This window comes from Xiphophorus maculatus, chromosome 5 (assembly GCF_002775205.1).
Source record: "Xiphophorus maculatus strain JP 163 A chromosome 5, X_maculatus-5.0-male, whole genome shotgun sequence".
In the NCBI taxonomy this organism is placed as follows: domain Eukaryota; kingdom Metazoa; phylum Chordata; class Actinopteri; order Cyprinodontiformes; family Poeciliidae; genus Xiphophorus; species Xiphophorus maculatus.
The window spans coordinates 6,504,458-6,522,319 of NC_036447.1; the positions used below are offsets into that span (position 1 = coordinate 6,504,458).

General features: G+C 38.2%; 1 protein-coding gene across 1 annotated transcript; it reads left to right on the forward strand.

Annotated features, from left to right (window-relative positions):
- The first annotated feature begins 1,968 nt into the window (after window positions 1–1,968).
- Window positions 1,969–17,194, forward strand: LOC111608641 (neuroblast differentiation-associated protein AHNAK-like). The gene is made up of 5 exons (XM_023334034.1): window positions 1,969–2,117; window positions 6,421–6,452; window positions 6,550–6,661; window positions 8,151–8,320; window positions 8,399–17,194. The coding sequence occupies exons 2-5, from the start codon at window positions 6,450–6,452 to the stop codon at window positions 16,499–16,501; spliced, it is 8,388 nt and encodes a 2,795-aa protein (XP_023189802.1). The 5' UTR covers window positions 1,969–2,117; window positions 6,421–6,449; the 3' UTR covers window positions 16,502–17,194.
- Window positions 17,195–17,862: the final 668 nt, after the last annotated feature.

Below are 17,862 nucleotides of genomic sequence, written 5' to 3' on the forward strand. Positions count from 1 at the left end.
CTCGTTATTGATAGAGAGAGAGCTACTGTTTACAAGAGTGGTTATTGAAGTTATGCAGTTGTGAGCGCTACTCAGCTGATTGGTTCTTAACTGAAAAGGGTCATAGCTCTTGGATTTTAGGTAGTTAAAGCTAGATGAATTTCCCTCAACACCAGCTTAGACGGATTATCTCTCCTAGACCTGGTTCAGGGTAAGACTAGGGGGTTTAGAGCAGGGGTGTCAAAACTCCAGTCCTCAGGGGCCGGTATCCTGCAACTTTTAGATGTGCCTCTGCTGCACCACACCTGAATAGAATAATTAGGTCATTAGCAAGGCTCTGGAGAACTGATCTACACAAGGAGGAGGTAATTAAGTCATTTCATTCCAGTGTTTTGTACTTGTGGCACATCTAAAAACTGCAGGACTGCGGCCCTCCAGGCCTGGAGTTTGACACCTGTGGTTTAGAGGGTTTCCGGACCCGTCAGCAGTCAGTCCATGGGAGTTGTGAGGTTTGGGGCGGGGCTGGCTATTGCGCAATAACAGCAGAGTTCCGCCTGTTACCTAGCAACAAAAACTGAGCTCCAGGACACATGGTCATTTGGTTTCAGTGCAGTATTCAGTTTAGTTCAATTAAAATGTACTTTATTCATCTTAAAACAAAATTAAATGTTGTAACTTGTGTTAATTAAAAATTGATTGTAGGGTTATTGTAGGTGCTGATGGCTGTGGGCAGAAAAGATCTCCTGTAGCTGTCTGTATTACAGCTAACTTGAAGAAGCCTCTGACTAAAGACACTGTTTTTTTAAGGCAGTCTCAGGAAGAGAATGCTCAGCATTGTCTATAATTTTCTTGATTTTTATGTAAAATCATCTCTACACCTTCATCTCCAGTCGTTCTGCAGTTGTTCCCAGAACAGAACCAGCCTTCATCTGGCTATTGAGCCTTTTTAGATCCCTGCTCTGATGCTGCTGCCCAACAGATGACAGCAGAAGAGATGGCGCTCTCAACAATAGACTTATAAAAGATATCAGTTGTACAATGGCTGCTGGAAAAGACAAGTGTTTTGTTGTTGACTCCAGAAACCACTTGCTGGATCCTTGGTTGTGAAGGTTTGCAACCATTTTCATGTGCGAGTGTAAATGTTGAGTTGCGGGTCGTGGTCAGCAGCAGCTTATTTGGATTTAAAGTGACATGAGGCCTTTTTATTCTGAAAGGCAGAACTGACCAGACTAGAATCTCATATCTAGAATGATTTTGTGCAAAAAATATAACAATCCAGACCTATCTTAACTTGTTCATGAAAGAATAATAGGCCCTGTTAAAGTAAACATTTTCACCTTTTGATTGCAACTCAAACTAAACATTGAACCAATGACTTTCAGATTTATTTGCATTATTTATTTTGCCAAGGAGCAGCTTCACAAGTGCTTTTTACTTGCATGTGATTACTAAGAACAACGGGCCCCCTGGGTGTAAACACAGCCATCCACCCAGTTTGTTCCAGTGGGGTGTGTCTGATAATCATTATTTCCTATTGTATTATCAGAGGTGATGTTGCGCTGCAGCGATACCAGCACAGCGCAACCCTAACCCTGTAGGTTTGGGTCGGGACTCTTGTTTTTGTTCCCAGATTTGCTCAGACAGCAGTCTTTGTGCCCAGCCTGAGACTGTAAGGAGCGTGAGTCATCCGGTAAACGCCCGCCGCCGCTCCCTTGGCTCAGGTCAACATTCTTCTCACACCACTCACGTTGTCAGGAGGAATGTTTGGGTTTTGTTTTCCCTACTGTCCGCCGTTATCATACCCAAAAAAGTGTCTACCTGTAGCAAAAAATGATAATAAAAAGATGACATGCTGCTTTGTGAAAAGCGGGTCAAACTGATACTTTATTCCCGCGCCGCAGCGTCCGCTTTGTGTTTGCATGCATGTGAGACGCAGGTGTGTTGCAGTTAAGGCGTGTTTGCAGGAGGGAGGATGAAGTGACGGTTTTCCACATGGTGGCAAGACGTTCCAGGCCCAACCTGTTTGTCTGCTTCAGGAGGAGTATCCACCTGCCTGACATGTGCTCCTCTCAGTGACAGCCAGGTGAGCTGTCAGCACGGACTCAACTTCAACCTGGAACGGCCGGATGGATCCCCAGGTCGGCTTGGCTTTTAACTTTACTAAGTTTTATCTTCATTTTTTTCAGGGAATGTGCTGCATGGGCTTTGTTGATGTTTTGATGAATTTGGAGGTGAGAAAGCTGCTTTCCAGGTGTTGGAGTTTCTGGAATGCAGGCAGTTTCTGTCAAACCAGCATGAGATTTGGGCTCTGCTCCAGGCATGATGTACTTCATCCAGCAGGTTTCAGCCACAGATAAACATCTTCATAACATGGTGTAATGTTCAGAAGAGCTTAGAGTTGCTGAAAATCCATCTCCATAAGAGTATCACTACTTTCTACTCAAGTAAAAGTGAGAAGTAGCTGTCCACACTGCAAAAAGTCTTACCAAATATTTTTGGTTCACTTTCTAGTGAAAATATCTTAGTACACTTGAAATGTGACAAAACCAACTTATACGAAACTTTTCTGCAAGAAATAGCAGCTTATTTTAAGTAAATAATTCCTTAATTTTGATGGAAAAGGTCCTAGTTCCACTGGCAGATTATTTCATTTACCAAAGGGAAAATGTCTTGTTAAAAGCTAAATAATCTGTCAATGGAACCAGGACTTTTTTAAAATCAAAATTAAGGAATAATTTACTGCCATTTCTCGCTCTAATGTTACTTGTAAGTTAGTTTCGTGTTATTTCAAGTGTGCTAATATTTTTCCACTAGGAACTGGACCAAAAAAACTTGGCAAGATTTTGGGTTTTTGCAGAGTAACAAAATCTTCCAGTATTTAGTAAGAAAGACTAATCGATTATTGCATAATTGATCATAAAATCTGGCCTAATATTTAAAATTACTGACAACAATGTAACTTTATATGCAAATTCTGGTATTTTAAATAGTAGATTGGATGTTAAAAAAAATATAATTACAAAATAATTTTTGTAATTATTTACAAAAATAAATTTGTAAATATTTTTGTATTTATACAAAATACAAAAAAGTTTGTATTTTGTATTTTAATTAATATTAATATTAATTAATATTATTAATTAATATTAATTATATAATTAATTATAATTATATAGATTATATTAATTATATAATTAATTATAATTATAATTATATAGATTATATAAAATCTATATAATCAGATTTTTCAGATTATATAGAAAATCTGCTTTTTTCTATATAAAACAGTAGTTAATGTGCAGAATAAAGAGCTTCCAGTGACAATGTAAATAGTTTGCTGTATATTCATGATCTCTAAATGTCTCAACAAACAGAAAATAAGATAAAGACAAAGCTGGTGTGAAAACATGAGGCTTCACTTCAATATAAGCTGTAGATTTGTGTCTGTATCTGGTGCATTTTTCATTCAAACGTGTTTGCTCTTTATTTATTGATGTTACTCGCAGTGGGTTGAATATTCAGAGAGTTAAAAGTAGTCATACCTAATAATAATAGTGTTCAAGTAAAAGTAGAAAGTATGTTCCAGTAATTCATGTTTTCTTTTTTTCGTTGCTAACTTTTGGTTTTGAAGAAGATATAATTAATTTACACACACCTACAGACTCTTCTCCACCTCTTTACTTTCTCTCTCTAGAAATTAGAAGTGGTAATTCTGGTTAAACTCACTAAAAACTGGATAATCTGTGTGTCTTTTGATCAGTTTTGCATCTGTGTTTCGGTGATGGTAACGTTTTATTCCTTTAGGTGGTTTTAGGACTTTATATCTGGTATTTAAAGCTGATTATTTAAATCTAAATAATCAGTTTGTGTTTTCAGTATTTTGAAGGAAACTCATGGTTTCCTTCAAAATACTGAAGGAAACCAGTATTGATGGTGTTTCCAAACACCATCAAACTTATTCTGAAACTGATATGGAGAATGTTAATAAGTTAGATAACCAGACAATTTACATAACAATTGCTTTGTTGAATGTTAATGCATTAGCTCAGTATCAACGGCCAATGAACAGATGTGATTTTGAAAGTTCATTATGAATCTGCACTGATGCTCAGATTATTTTAGTTTTAGTTTATTCAAATTATTTTAGTTTTAATTTAAGGGGTTATGGCCTGCCAACTTTTTAATTTGAGCATTTTTAAATAAATATACCTTTTACCCAGGGAGTTACATAATGTGCGATTTAAGTATCAAGCCACTACCAGCAGCTGACAGTTGTAAAATTAAACAGTTAAAATGCACAACCAAAATTATAACTGTTAAAAAACAAGGCAAAGCTACAAATGAAACCCTGCACATAATTACATTCGGTTACTGGTTGCTATGGTAACTACCAACTGTCAAGAGCAATGTTAAATAATTTATGTAGCAATAAAGGTCAGAAGAAAATTACGATTTGACCAGACTAAATTAATTTGAAGAATAAGTAAACCAATTTTGACTAAATAAAACCTTTTTATACACAAATGGCTTTTCTGTCCATCCTGTAATTCCTCCCGTAGCTTAAAGGCCTGGCAGTTTATCTTAGATGAGCCTTTAAAGCTCTTTAAAAGCGAGTGAACATCTTTCTGTCAGTGGAACGTGTTCTTCAACTGACACACAGGACGTTTCTTTTTTTTTTCTCCAAGATCCAAAGTCTTTCCAAACACAACGCTGTAGTGCGTAAAACTGTATTTTTTTCTTTTACAGCAAGGTGATTTCCTGAGTACATTTTCTGCTGTGTATGGATAAAAACATGTAAAAAAAACAAAACAACAAAAACAAAAGACAAAAAGATATTTTTAGTCTGAAAATCCCATTTAGAGGTAAAATTTCAAAAGTGATTATCACTAGAAACTGGGAATATCCAGCAAAATCAGACGTGAAACCGTTTTAACTGAGCAATTTTGAGAAAATGGCAGTTTAATGTTAAGTTCCATAAAAATTAGACTAATATTTAGTAGTAAGAGATTTTATGAATGTATTGTTCAGTCTTATTTAGTTTATGCAGAAAGGTAACTGCACATAAAAGTGTCCAAAATCACTATGTCTTAAAACATAATAACAACAAGATATTGAATGGGCAGTGTAGGAACTTTGGAACGTCGTAAAGATGTCATGAATAGTTACGTAGACCCAAATGCAGGAAGCAGCAGGCAGAAAAAGTGAAAATGTCTTCATATAAATAAACAAAAATCTTATATAGCTAGGAAGCTAGCAACAACAACAACAACAAAAGTACCAGAGACTCAGACGAAAACAGTAGAAGCCAAAGAACAAGTGACTCAGAGGGAAAAGGGAGGATCTGACAAAGAATCAACAGATAACTGAGGTTTATAGGTGAGGAAGGTGATTACTGGACCAAAAAACAAATGAGTCAGATTAACTGACAAACATTTAGAAGTGAGCTACTGATCAATAATAGCTTAAAACAAGTACATGCAAAAAAAAACAAAACAGAGCAATCAGAGAATTTAAACAAAAGGAAAACAAACTAAGCCTATAAACCACACAAGGTAAACACTGATAGAAAGGACATCACTAAATAAAATCAATCCATAGTGACACAAAACTCAAAACTGGTTCTAACAAAGGGAGCACTGACAACCAATCCTTAAAGTTTCTAAAAAAAATCACATGAATGTTTGTCATACGTTTAGGCTCTGCTAAGAAATCAACATGAGCATTACAATTTTTTACTTATGTCAATTAAATGCAAATTCAGTTTTTGACTTATTTAGCCATTTTGTTTGCATTTGTTTTTAATCCTTTCTTGCAAGACATAAAGAAAGGAAAGATGTTTCAGCTTTGCTTTATTTGTTAAACAATAAGTATGAAGTTTATCTAAATGTTGTTTTTATAAGAAACTCGTCCAGCTCATTTTGTGTGATTATGAAATAACATACTGCGCCAGGAGGTCTGCTGTATTAGAAAGCAGTCTGCATGGTTTCTCTGACTGTTTGTTTACAACAAAGAAACGCCTAAAAAAAAGCAGTTGCACTCAACAGGAACCGGTTTCTGGTCTCCTTTAATGACCCAACGGCTAAAAGGCATAACTTACATACTTACAAAGTTTCCTGGGTGTTACTTATCTAAATACACATAGTAAAAAAGAAGAAAAATACACGTTATTCCTTAAATCTTCCAGATTTTTAAATATGTTTTAGGCAGACACATGTATTTTTCTACTTCTTTAAAGTGAAAACCTCAGTAAAGCTTTTTTTTTTTATCATTTGCTGAACTCAGTGAGTAAAAGAGCAGCACCTGCTGCCAAGATTTAAGCTTTTATAGAGGAAACATGCATTACGTTTTGAAGACGCTAACTTTTTGTCAGTTGTGGTGAGTTTGATCATATTTCTATGACATCCATTGACTTTTATTCTTGACTTTAATTCTTTTTTCTAGGTTTAGATCTACAAACGACCATCAAAAATATGGTAAGAAAATACAATTATGCCACAGTGCTTGAGTTTTTGTTTACTTTTTCACTTGTGGATAATCATGGACACTAATTAAATAATATTTTGCATCCAGGCAACACATCGAAGGGGGCGGAGCCTCTCTGAGGCCTTGACCCTGGACGAGTTGGAGAACGGGGCGCTGGTCATTTCCAGCGCTACCGATTCCTCCCACAACCTGAAGGAAGGTATGAGCTCTCACTACTTCTTGTCCTCATTTCAAAATTCAGATTGTTGTTGTAAGATTGACAATTAAAAACATGCTGAGTGTAGTAGTTGAGGAAATTATTGTCCCCTGTACTAAAACCCAACTTTTCTTTTTTGGCTATTTCTGGAGTTATATGATGAGTGTAGCTTTAATTATGTGTGTGATTGTGACATTACCCCCTCACATTTAAAAAATATTCATTTGGACCCAGCACTGTTTCTAAAGAATCCATTCCTCTTGCTCATACTGCTAAAACTCCACTGCGGGTTTTCCTGGTTACCTACAACCACTCCCGCACCGTAAATGTAAAAATCACCTGAATAACTCTTTTCAGGAGCTTAGAAACAATAAGAAGGTATTTTATTTACCTTTCCCAAAAAAAATTAAAAATTGTATTCCCGTCCAAAAAAGAAAATGCTATTAAACCAGGTCACTTTAAATACAACAGTGCCACTTAGTGGACAGAAAAGTATATGAAACAAACAACTGTAACGTCCATTTCCACGCAACCCATATCTGCTGAAGATAATAAAAACATAAATCAGCTGTCTTCTGGTCTTATATGGAGTTCTGGTTTCTACATGTGCAAAAAGGCATCTGTGAAAAATAAACTAATGGCAAACTAATAAAACACAATTACAATAACTCGCCACAAGAGGGCTTGAAATGGCAACCATTGGACACAAAAGAGTACATTAAAAGTTATATTTACGGTCAAAATAGCAGCAAAGTGTCACAGTAACAATTGAGAATATATCCTGAACAATAGCCCGTCATATTTAAAACAAAAGAGGAAATATGTACAAAACACCAGCACCGTTTCGAAATATAACTTACCCTTACAATGCTTAATAGTGACGATATGAGGGAGAGGAAGTCACGTAGGCACAAGTTGACAAGCGCACACAATATCGGACCTTCAAAATAAAACCTCAAAAGAAAAAAATCTCACATTTGAAATGATTAATTCAATAAATAGTATCATAAACTGTTTATTTAACAGTGCATTTTTAACTCTTACATGTGCTCTGCCAAGAAGTAAATGTGACTTGTGTCATGAGGTGGTACAATCTCCTGGTTTATCTGTTCTAGTGGTTTAGTTGAAGTAGCTTGAAAGCTAATGTTAATGCACCAAATATAACCATGTTGATACCCACCATGTTTCAGTGACACATCATGTGCTACAACATAGTATATCCCCTTCAACAGGGTTAAATTTGTTATTCCACACCTAACTGTACCAGTGGATTTATTGTTATTGTTGACTATTGCTAACTTGTCTGTTAATTTTGCCTAACTGGCCAGGGCAGAGTTTTGATGAAAAAGCTCAAAGGACATCAGTAGAGTTTAAACTATTTATTTGCTTCACCGCATCACAGGTAGAGAACAATGGCCCTAGCCAATGTGTCCAACCCTCCATATTGAACAAATGAGTCAATATTTACACAAATATCTATTTTCTTTCTTAGGGGATGAAATTTTGGGAGCAACGATAAATTTTAATCAGCTGTCAAAAGAGGAGGTGATAAATGTGTTGAAACTGATGGAGCCATTTGATGACAAGGTCAAAGTTCTTACCAGGAGCTGCCTGAGCAAGAGTGTCGACAGTTTGGACCAGTGTGCCAGAAATCCAGAGGCAGTATGTTGAACTTGATAGCTTAAAATTGATGCCTTTGACGTTACGTTCTAACCAACTAGTTTTGCCTTCACTTTCTAGATGCTGATGGATTCCTATACTAAACTTTACAATGCCAAAATAAAGAGGTTTGTGAAAGATGACTCTGCTGCTGGTAAAGCCGCCTCATCTAAGGTCAACCTAAAGCGTGACATGGGGCTGCCTCGCCTTGGAGTTGATTTTGGACTTCTAAAATCCACATCGTTGACTGCAGATGCTGATGCAGATACTGAGTTTGAGGTCAGAGATCTGATGGATGGCACCAATCTGAACCTTCCACCACTTGGTGGCAATTTGAGTGGACCTACTGCTGGTGACACCAGCAGTAGGTCAAGACCAAGACTTGATGCTAGAAATCCAGAGTCTCATCTTGGAGACTACCATCTCTCTAGGACATTACCAGATGATTTAAATGGCATGACTGCAGCTGGTGGTCTGAAAATGCCAAATCTTGAAAAAGTTCTGGATACAGGATTTGGCTCAAAAGGTTCAGATGAGTTCCTTCCAGATCATGATATAGAGGTTATGGGACCAGATGAAATGTCAACAGTTCCTAAAGGTAAACTCAGTCTGAAGCATGCCAAAAGACTGAAAACCCCAGATCTAAATTTAGATGATCCATCTGGTCTTGTGGAATCACCAAAACGTAGGCTGTCTGGGACACTACCTCAAATGGACCTAGGAAATGTCAATGTGGATACTCCATGTGGGTCAGTCCAATTGCCTAATATGGAGTCCCCTGGTGGAAGTGTGGGTGCTGATAAAACAATTGATTTTAGTGTTAGAACCCCTAAGATAAAAAGTGGCATGTCTGCATCTGATGCTCATTTATCCAAAGTCGACTGGAAGGGAATAAATTTGGCCACTGATACTCCTTCTGCTAGTGTCAAAAGTAAAACTGGAAAGTACAGGGCTCCTAAATTTACGATGCCCAAATTTGATTTGCCACATATTCAAGTCCCAGATTTAGATATGGATATTTCAGGTCCATCTGGGAAATTTAGAAAGCCCAACCTAAACATCCCTGACTTGAGTCTTTCAGGTCCAAAGACAGGGGGTCCGAACTTGGACCTGGGATCACCTGATCTGGATGTCTGTGCACCTAATCTCCGTAGTGACTTTAAAACCCCCAAACTAGACCTCAGTGGCAAAAAGACTGACTTAGACATGCCCTCAGGTACCATAAAAATGCCTGAATGTCCCGACTGGGATGTTAAGGGTCCTTCTGGAAAACTCAAGATGCCCAAAACCAACCTTTCAAGTACATTGCCAAAAGGACCAAATTTAGACCTAGATGCAGATCTCAAGTCACCAGATTGGAGTCTCAAAACACCAAAGATCAAAGGTGGGATAAATGCTCCTGATCTGGACTTGCCTGACATGGACCTTAAAGCTCCCAAGTTGGACTTAAATACACCAGATGTGAACACACCAAAAGGAAAGCTTAAAATGCCTAAGATGAAAATGCCCAAATTTAGCTTCCCAGGTATCGAAGGGCCTGAACTTGATGGCAACCTAAATGGTCCAGATATAGATGTAAATGCACCTGATCTAAACCTTAAGGCACCTAAAGCTGATCTAGATTTGAACATGCCTGACCTGTCTGGGAAATTCAAAAAGCCCAACCTGACTATGCCTGACTTGGGTCTTTCAGGTCCAAAGATAGATGGGCCCAACTTAGACATGCCGTCAGGAAAGCTAAAAATGCCTGATATTGAAGGTCCTGATTGGGATGTTAAAGGTCCATCAGGAAAACTCAAGATGCCGAAAATGGATCTTTCAGGTACATTACCAAAAGGACCAAATTTAGACTTAAACGCAGATCTCAAGTCACCAGATTGGAGTCTCAAAACACCAAAGATCAAGGGTGGGATAAATGCTCCTGATCTGGACTTGCCAGACATGGACCTTAAAGCTCCCAAGGTAGATATGAATACACCAGATGTCAACATTGGATCACCCAAAGGAAAGCTTAAAATGCCTAAATTTAAAATGCCCAAATTTAGCTTCCCTGGCATCAAAGGACCTAAACTTGATGGCAACCTAAATGGTCCAGATATAGATGTAAATGCACCGAATCTAAACCTTAAGGCACCTAAAGCTGATCTAGATTTGAACATGCCTGACCTGTCTGGGAAATTCAAAAAGCCCAACCTGACTATGCCTGACTTGGGTCTTTCAGGTCCAAAGATAGATGGGCCCAACTTAGACATGCCGTCAGAAAAGCTAAAAATGCCTGATATTGAAGGTCCGGATTGGGATGTTAAAGGTCCATCAGGAAAACTCAAAATGCCGAAAATGGACCTTTCAGGTACATTACCAAAAGGACCAAATTTAGACTTAAACGCAGATCTCAAGTCACCAGATTGGAGTCTCAAAACACCAAAGATCAAGGGTGGGATAAATGCTCCTGATCTGGACTTGCCAGACATGGACCTTAAGGCTCCCAAGGTAGATATGAATACACCAAATGTCAACATTGGATCACCCAAAGGAAAGCTTAAAATGCCTAAAATGAAAATGCCCAAATTTAACTTCCCCGGCATCAAAGGACCTGAACTTGATGGCAACCTAAATGGTCCAGATATAGATGTAAATGCACCTAATCTAAACCTTAAGGCACCTAAAGCTGATCTAGATTTGAACATGCCTGACCTGTCTGGGAAATTCAAAAAGCCCAACCTGACTATGCCTGACTTGGGTCTTTCAGGTCCAAAGATAGATGGGCCCAACTTAGACATGCCGTCAGGAAAGCTAAAAATGCCTGATATTGAAGGTCCGGATTGGGATGTTAAAGGTCCATCAGGAAAACTCAAGATGCCGAAAATGGACCTTTCAGGTACATTACCAAAAGGACCAAATTTAGACTTAAACGCAGATCTCAAGTCACCAGATTGGAGTCTCAAAACACCAAAGATCAAGGGTGGAATAAATGCTCCTGATCTGGACTTGCCAGACATGGACCTTAAAGCTCCCAAGTTAGATATGAATACACCAGATGTCAACATTGGATCACCCAAAGGAAAGCTTAAAATGCCTAAAATGAAAATGCCCAAATTTAACTTCCCCGGCATCAAAGGACCTGAACTTGATGGCAACCTAAATGGTCCAGATATAGATGTAAATGCACCTAATCTAAACCTTAAGGCACCTAAAGCTGATCTAGATTTGAACATGCCTGACCTGTCTGGGAAATTCAAAAAGCCCAACCTGACTATGCCTGACTTGGGTCTTTCAGGTCCAAAGATAGATGGGCCCAACTTAGACATGCCGTCAGGAAAGCTAAAAATGCCTGATATTGAAGGTCCGGATTGGGATGTTAAAGGTCCATCAGGAAAACTCAAGATGCCGAAAATGGACCTTTCAGGTACATTACCAAAAGGACCAAAGTTAGACTTAAACGCAGATCTCCAGTCACCAGATTGGAGTCTCAAAACACCAAAGATCAAGGGTGGGATAAATGCTCCTGATCTGGACTTGCCAGACATGGACCTTAAAGCTCCCAAGTTAGATATGAATACACCAGATGTCAACATTGGATCACCCAAAGGAAAGCTTAAAATGCCTAAAATGAAAATGCCCAAATTTAACTTCCCCGGCATCAAAGGACCTGAACTTGATGGCAACCTAAATGGTCCAGATATAGATGTAAATGCACCGAATCTAAACCTTAAGGCACCTAAAGCTGATCTAGATTTGAACATGCCTGACCTGTCTGGGAAATTCAAAAAGCCCAACCTGACTATGCCTGACTTGGGTCTTTCAGGTCCAAAGATAGATGGGCCCAACTTAGACATGCCGTCAGGAAAGCTAAAAATGCCTGATATTGAAGGTCCTGATTGGGATGTTAAAGGTCCATCAGGAAAACTCAAGATGCCGAAAATGGACCTTTCAGGTAAATTACCAAAAGGACCAAATTTAGACTTAAACGCAGATCTCAAGTCACCAGATTGGAGTCTCAAAACACCAAAGATCAAGGGTGGGATAAATGCTCCTGATCTGGACTTGCCAGACATGGACCTTAAGGCTCCCAAGTTAGATATGAATACACCAGATGTCAACATTGGATCACCCAAAGGAAAGCTTAAAATGCCTAAAATGAAAATGCCCAAATTTAACTTCCCCGGCATCAAAGGACCTGAACTTGATGGCAACCTTAATGGTCCAGATATAGATGTAAATGCACCTAATCTAAACCTTAAGGCACCTAAAGCTGATCTAGATTTGAACATGCCTGACCTGTCTGGGAAATTCAAAAAGCCCAACCTGACTATGCCTGACTTGGGTCTTTCAGGTCCAAAGATAGATGGGCCCAACTTAGACATGCCGTCAGGAAAGCTAAAAATGCCTGATATTGAAGGTCCTGATTGGGATGTTAAAGGTCCATCAGGAAAACTCAAGATGCCGAAAATGGACCTTTCAGGTAAATTACCAAAAGGACCAAATTTAGACTTAAACGCAGATCTCAAATCACCAGATTGGAGTCTCAAAACACCAAAGATCAAGGGTGGGATAAATGCTCCTGATCTGGACATGCCAGACCTTAAAGCTCCCAAGTTAGATATGAATACACCAGATGTCAACATTGGATCACCCAAAGGAAAGCTTAAAATGCCTAAAATGAAAATGCCCAAATTTAACTTCCCCGGCATCAAAGGACCTGAACTTGATGGCAACCTAAATGGTCCAGATATAGATGTAAATGCACCGAATCTAAACCTTAAGGCACCTAAAGCTGATCTAGATGTGAACATGCCTGACCTGTCTGGGAAATTCAAAAAGCCCAACCTGACTATGCCTGACTTGGGTCTTTCAGGTCCAAAGATAGATGGGCCCAACTTAGACATGCCGTCAGGAAAGCTAAAAATGCCTGATATTGAAGGTCCTGATTGGGATGTTAAAGGTCCATCAGGAAAACTCAAGATGCCGAAAATGGACCTTTCAGGTAAATTACCAAAAGGACCAAATTTAGACTTAAACGCAGATCTCAAGTCACCAGATTGGAGTCTCAAAACACCAAAGATCAAGGGTGGGATAAATGCTCCTGATCTGGACTTGCCAGACATGGACCTTAAGGCTCCCAAGTTAGATATGAATACACCAGATGTCAACATTGGATCACCCAAAGGAAAGCTTAAAATGCCTAAAATGAAAATGCCCAAATTTAACTTCCCCGGCATCAAAGGACCTGAACTTGATGGCAACCTAAATGGTCCAGATATAGATGTAAATGCACCTAATCTAAACCTTAAGGCACCTAAAGCTGATCTAGATTTGAACATGCCTGACCTGTCTGGGAAATTCAAAAAGCCCAACCTGACTATGCCTGACTTGGGTCTTTCAGGTCCAAAGATAGATGGGCCCAACTTAGACATGCCGTCAGGAAAGCTAAAAATGCCTGATATTGAAGGTCCTGATTGGGATGTTAAAGGTCCATCAGGAAAACTCAAGATGCCGAAAATGGACCTTTCAGGTAAATTACCAAAAGGACCAAATTTAGACTTAAACGCAGATCTCAAATCACCAGATTGGAGTCTCAAAACACCAAAGATCAAGGGTGGGATAAATGCTCCTGATCTGGACATGCCAGACCTTAAAGCTCCCAAGTTAGATATGAATACACCAGATGTCAACATTGGATCACCCAAAGGAAAGCTTAAAATGCCTAAAATGAAAATGCCCAAATTTAACTTCCCCGGCATCAAAGGACCTGAACTTGATGGCAACCTAAATGGTCCAGATATAGATGTAAATGCACCGAATCTAAACCTTAAGGCACCTAAAGCTGATCTAGATTTGAACATGCCTGACCTGTCTGGGAAATTCAAAAAGCCCAACCTGACTATGCCTGACTTGGGTCTTTCAGGTCCAAAGATAGATGGGCCCAACTTAGACATGCCGTCAGGAAAGCTAAAAATGCCTGATATTGAAGGTCCTGATTGGGATGTTAAAGGTCCATCAGGAAAACTCAAAATGCCGAAAATGGACCTTTCAGGTACATTACCAAAAGGACCAAATTTAGACTTAAACACAGATCTCAAGTCACCAGATTGGAGTCTCAAAACACCAAAGATCAAGGGTGGGATAAATGCTCCTGATCTGGACTTGCCAGACATGGACCTTAAGGCTCCCAAGTTAGATATGAATACACCAGATGTCAACATTGGATCACCCAAAGGAAAGCTTAAAATGCCTAAAATGAAAATGCCCAAATTTAACTTCCCCGGCATCAAAGGACCTGAACTTGATGGCAACCTTAATGGTCCAGATATAGATGTAAATGCACCGAATCTAAACCTTAAGGCACCTAAAGCTGATCTAGATTTGAACATGCCTGACCTGTCTGGGAAATTCAAAAAGCCCAACCTGACTATGCCTGACTTGGGTCTTTCAGGTCCAAAGATAGATGGGCCCAACTTCGATTTGGGATCACCTGATCTAGATGTCTCCGGACCTAATCTGAGAGGTGGAATAAAAATGCCCGACATCAATATGCCTAAGGCTAACTTTAAGACCCCCAAACTAAATCTCAGTGGCCCAAAGGCCAATTTAGACATGCCATCAGGAAAACTAAATATGCCTGAAGTTGAAGGTCCTCACTGGGATGTTAAAGGTCCATCAGGAAAACTCAAGATGCCAAAAACGAACCTTTCAGGTACATTACCAAAAGGACCAAATTTAGACTTAAATGCAGATCTCAAGTCACCAGATTTTAGTGTCAGAGCCCCGAAGGTCAAGGGTGGGATGAATGGCTTTGAAATGCCTGATGTAGGGTTTGGGAGCCCATCAGGCAATCGTAAAAAGTATAATATGAAAATGCCCAAAATTGGATTTTCAGGTTCAAAGTTAAATGACTCTGATCTTGATATTCCAAAAATAAAAGGTGGACTTGATTCTCCCAACCTGAGTTTAGCAAACAAAGACTTCAGAACCTCCATGCCTGATTTTGATGTTCCAGATGTTGATTTTGGTACTTCACCATTTAAATTGCCAAACTTGAAAATTCCTGATGTGGGATTTTCTAGTCCAAAGCTAGAGGACCCTAAACTTGATTTCACATCACCAGATTTTAATGCTAAATTACCAAAGGGGCAAAATCTGAAATTAAATCCGCACTTCAATTCTCCAGAACTGAATCTCAAAGCGCCAAACATGAAAGGTGGAGTCAACTCCTTTAAGCTTGGTGCACCAAACGTCAACCTCCAAACTCCCAAGTTGGATATTAACACTCCAGGTGGCAATGTTGGTTTACCTGGTGCAAATGTAAAAAAGTCCCAAATGAAGATGCCAAAAGGCCTCAATGCTAACTTAACAAGTGACTTTAACATGCCCAATATATCTGGTAATAGTCCAAAAATATCAGGACCAAAACTGAGAGATTCTGATTTTAGTTTGCCAGCTTTAGATCTAGCTGAATATGGAATAAATGGTCCAAAGCTGAGTGCAAAACAACGTAATTTGAGAGTAAATGGCAACATTGAACCATCAGAAATGAACATCTATGACCCAAGAATGAAAGGAGATTTAATTGGTGCACACATGGGTATGAATTCTTCTTTGACAGACATACGCAGTCCTTATCTAAGATCTCCAAATCTTAACATTGATGATGCTTCCATGAATTTCAAGGGAGCCTCGTATAAGAATCGCAGATCAGATATGGCAGGTATGAGTTTGAAAAGACCGGACTTAGACATAGATCAAGACATTCGACTTAATAAAAAGTCTACTAAAACCAATGTGAGGTCCAGCTACCCTGCAGTGGATCATGCCTTACACCAATACATTGATTTTAACCATTCAGATCTCAACATTGATGATTTCACAGGGAGAGACCATGTGCTTAGAGCTAGGGGTTCACAACCAGACCTCCGAGCACAATCTAAACATCAACAATGGGTCCCGTCTTCTGGGGTTTATGTTGACCCCAGAAACAGTGGAGATCACAGTATGCATGGTTTACCTCAAAATGACCCTGACGGTTCAGGAGGATACTTTGTCACTGTTTTCCCCAAACAAGCTCTACTGAAGAGCAAATACAACACAACCAGTAGGCTTGGGTTGCCAACAGCAAAAATGGACCTTGATGTTCCAGATGAAAACTACCTAAAGGGCTCAACCTACTTTTTCTCCAACCTTGTATAATCATGGGAGCACTCGCATGTCTCTACTTTTGTATATTTCATATTTTGCTTGATTTCTTTATTTATTGTGACCATTGTTCCTGTGTGTGTTTTGTATATTTTTGTACATAAAATCATTTGCAATTTGGCCGAAGTGCATTGTAACGGATATTTTCTTCAGTTGTTTTATAACATGCTAAAACAATTTTTTTTACTTTTTTTTTTTACACAATACTTTCTCAAAATATTTTATGGCATTTTAAAACTTTTTAAATAGTATTTTATTCGTTATTTAGTTGTTTTGATGTTGAAACTCCTGGATAACATTGTGCAATAAATTGTTTTTATTCTATTTTAAAAAGAATCATAAGTTTTAAATCGTTTGTTGCCTGTTGTTCTCTGTAATCGAAGGATCATCGGATGAAATACTTAAGCATACATATTTTCAGATTTTAGCTTAAACTGAACTGTGATTTCTAATATAAAATGCATAAATGATGAAGTTATTGAATTGCTTGTATTTCCCCCTTAATAACAGAAAAGTAGTTTCTTTTTTAGTATGGCATACAGTTTTGTTAAAAAGTCTTGGCAATGACATAAATGTATTATGTAACTTTTGTACCATTTTCATGTTTCTGGTTTATTTTACATGTGTTCACCTATACTACAGTATACAGAATAATTAAAAATAATAAATAAAATTCCTTCATTTTAATGACTTCTGCAATTTCTTCTGTCATGCCGGATAACAATTTTTGGTGATACACTGCGATACAGAGTTTTCCTACGTACAAAAAATTGAGAGATTTGCTATTTTGGGGAGATTTGCTTTACATTGTAGGCACATTTTAATCGTGAAATGTACAATTAATTTAATTTCCCTTTGGGGCTATTTAACTTTCCTTTAGGATCAATAAAGTATTTTGAATTTAAAACACCAAATCTGAAATAAAAAATCCAGAAAATTACCTTGTATGATTTTTAATTAATAAACATTTTATAGCACAAAATAAGTATTTAACCATCTACCAACCAGCAATAATTTTGACTCTTACCAACCTGTTAGTTTGTCTTTATTGTCATTCATTCTCCATCTTATAACAATTTAAAAATGATCTTTTTGTAGCTTCATTTTAAAAAACTGATTCATATCTTTACATTGTTTCAATCAATCATTTAATCCATTCCAAAAATCCACCTGTCACACATACACTTATTATTTTTCTGCTGAATGGACATGTTGGAATATTTATTTGTTTTATCTTAACGCTTTCTAAGTTTCTAAGCTTTCTACCTGTCAGAGAACATATTTGAAAGATTCTCTTAAAGCTCTTTGTATCTTGCTTAAACATAAATTGTGCAGTTTTGTACTGAACCATATCA

Coding starts and splice junctions, on each gene's coding strand:
- LOC111608641 (XM_023334034.1), top strand. Junction 6,662..8,150: donor CTCCCACAACCTGAAGGAAG/GTATGAGCTCTC, acceptor TTTCTTTCTTAG/GGGATGAAATTTTGGGAGCA. Junction 8,321..8,398: donor GTGCCAGAAATCCAGAGGCA/GTATGTTGAACT, acceptor TTCACTTTCTAG/ATGCTGATGGATTCCTATAC.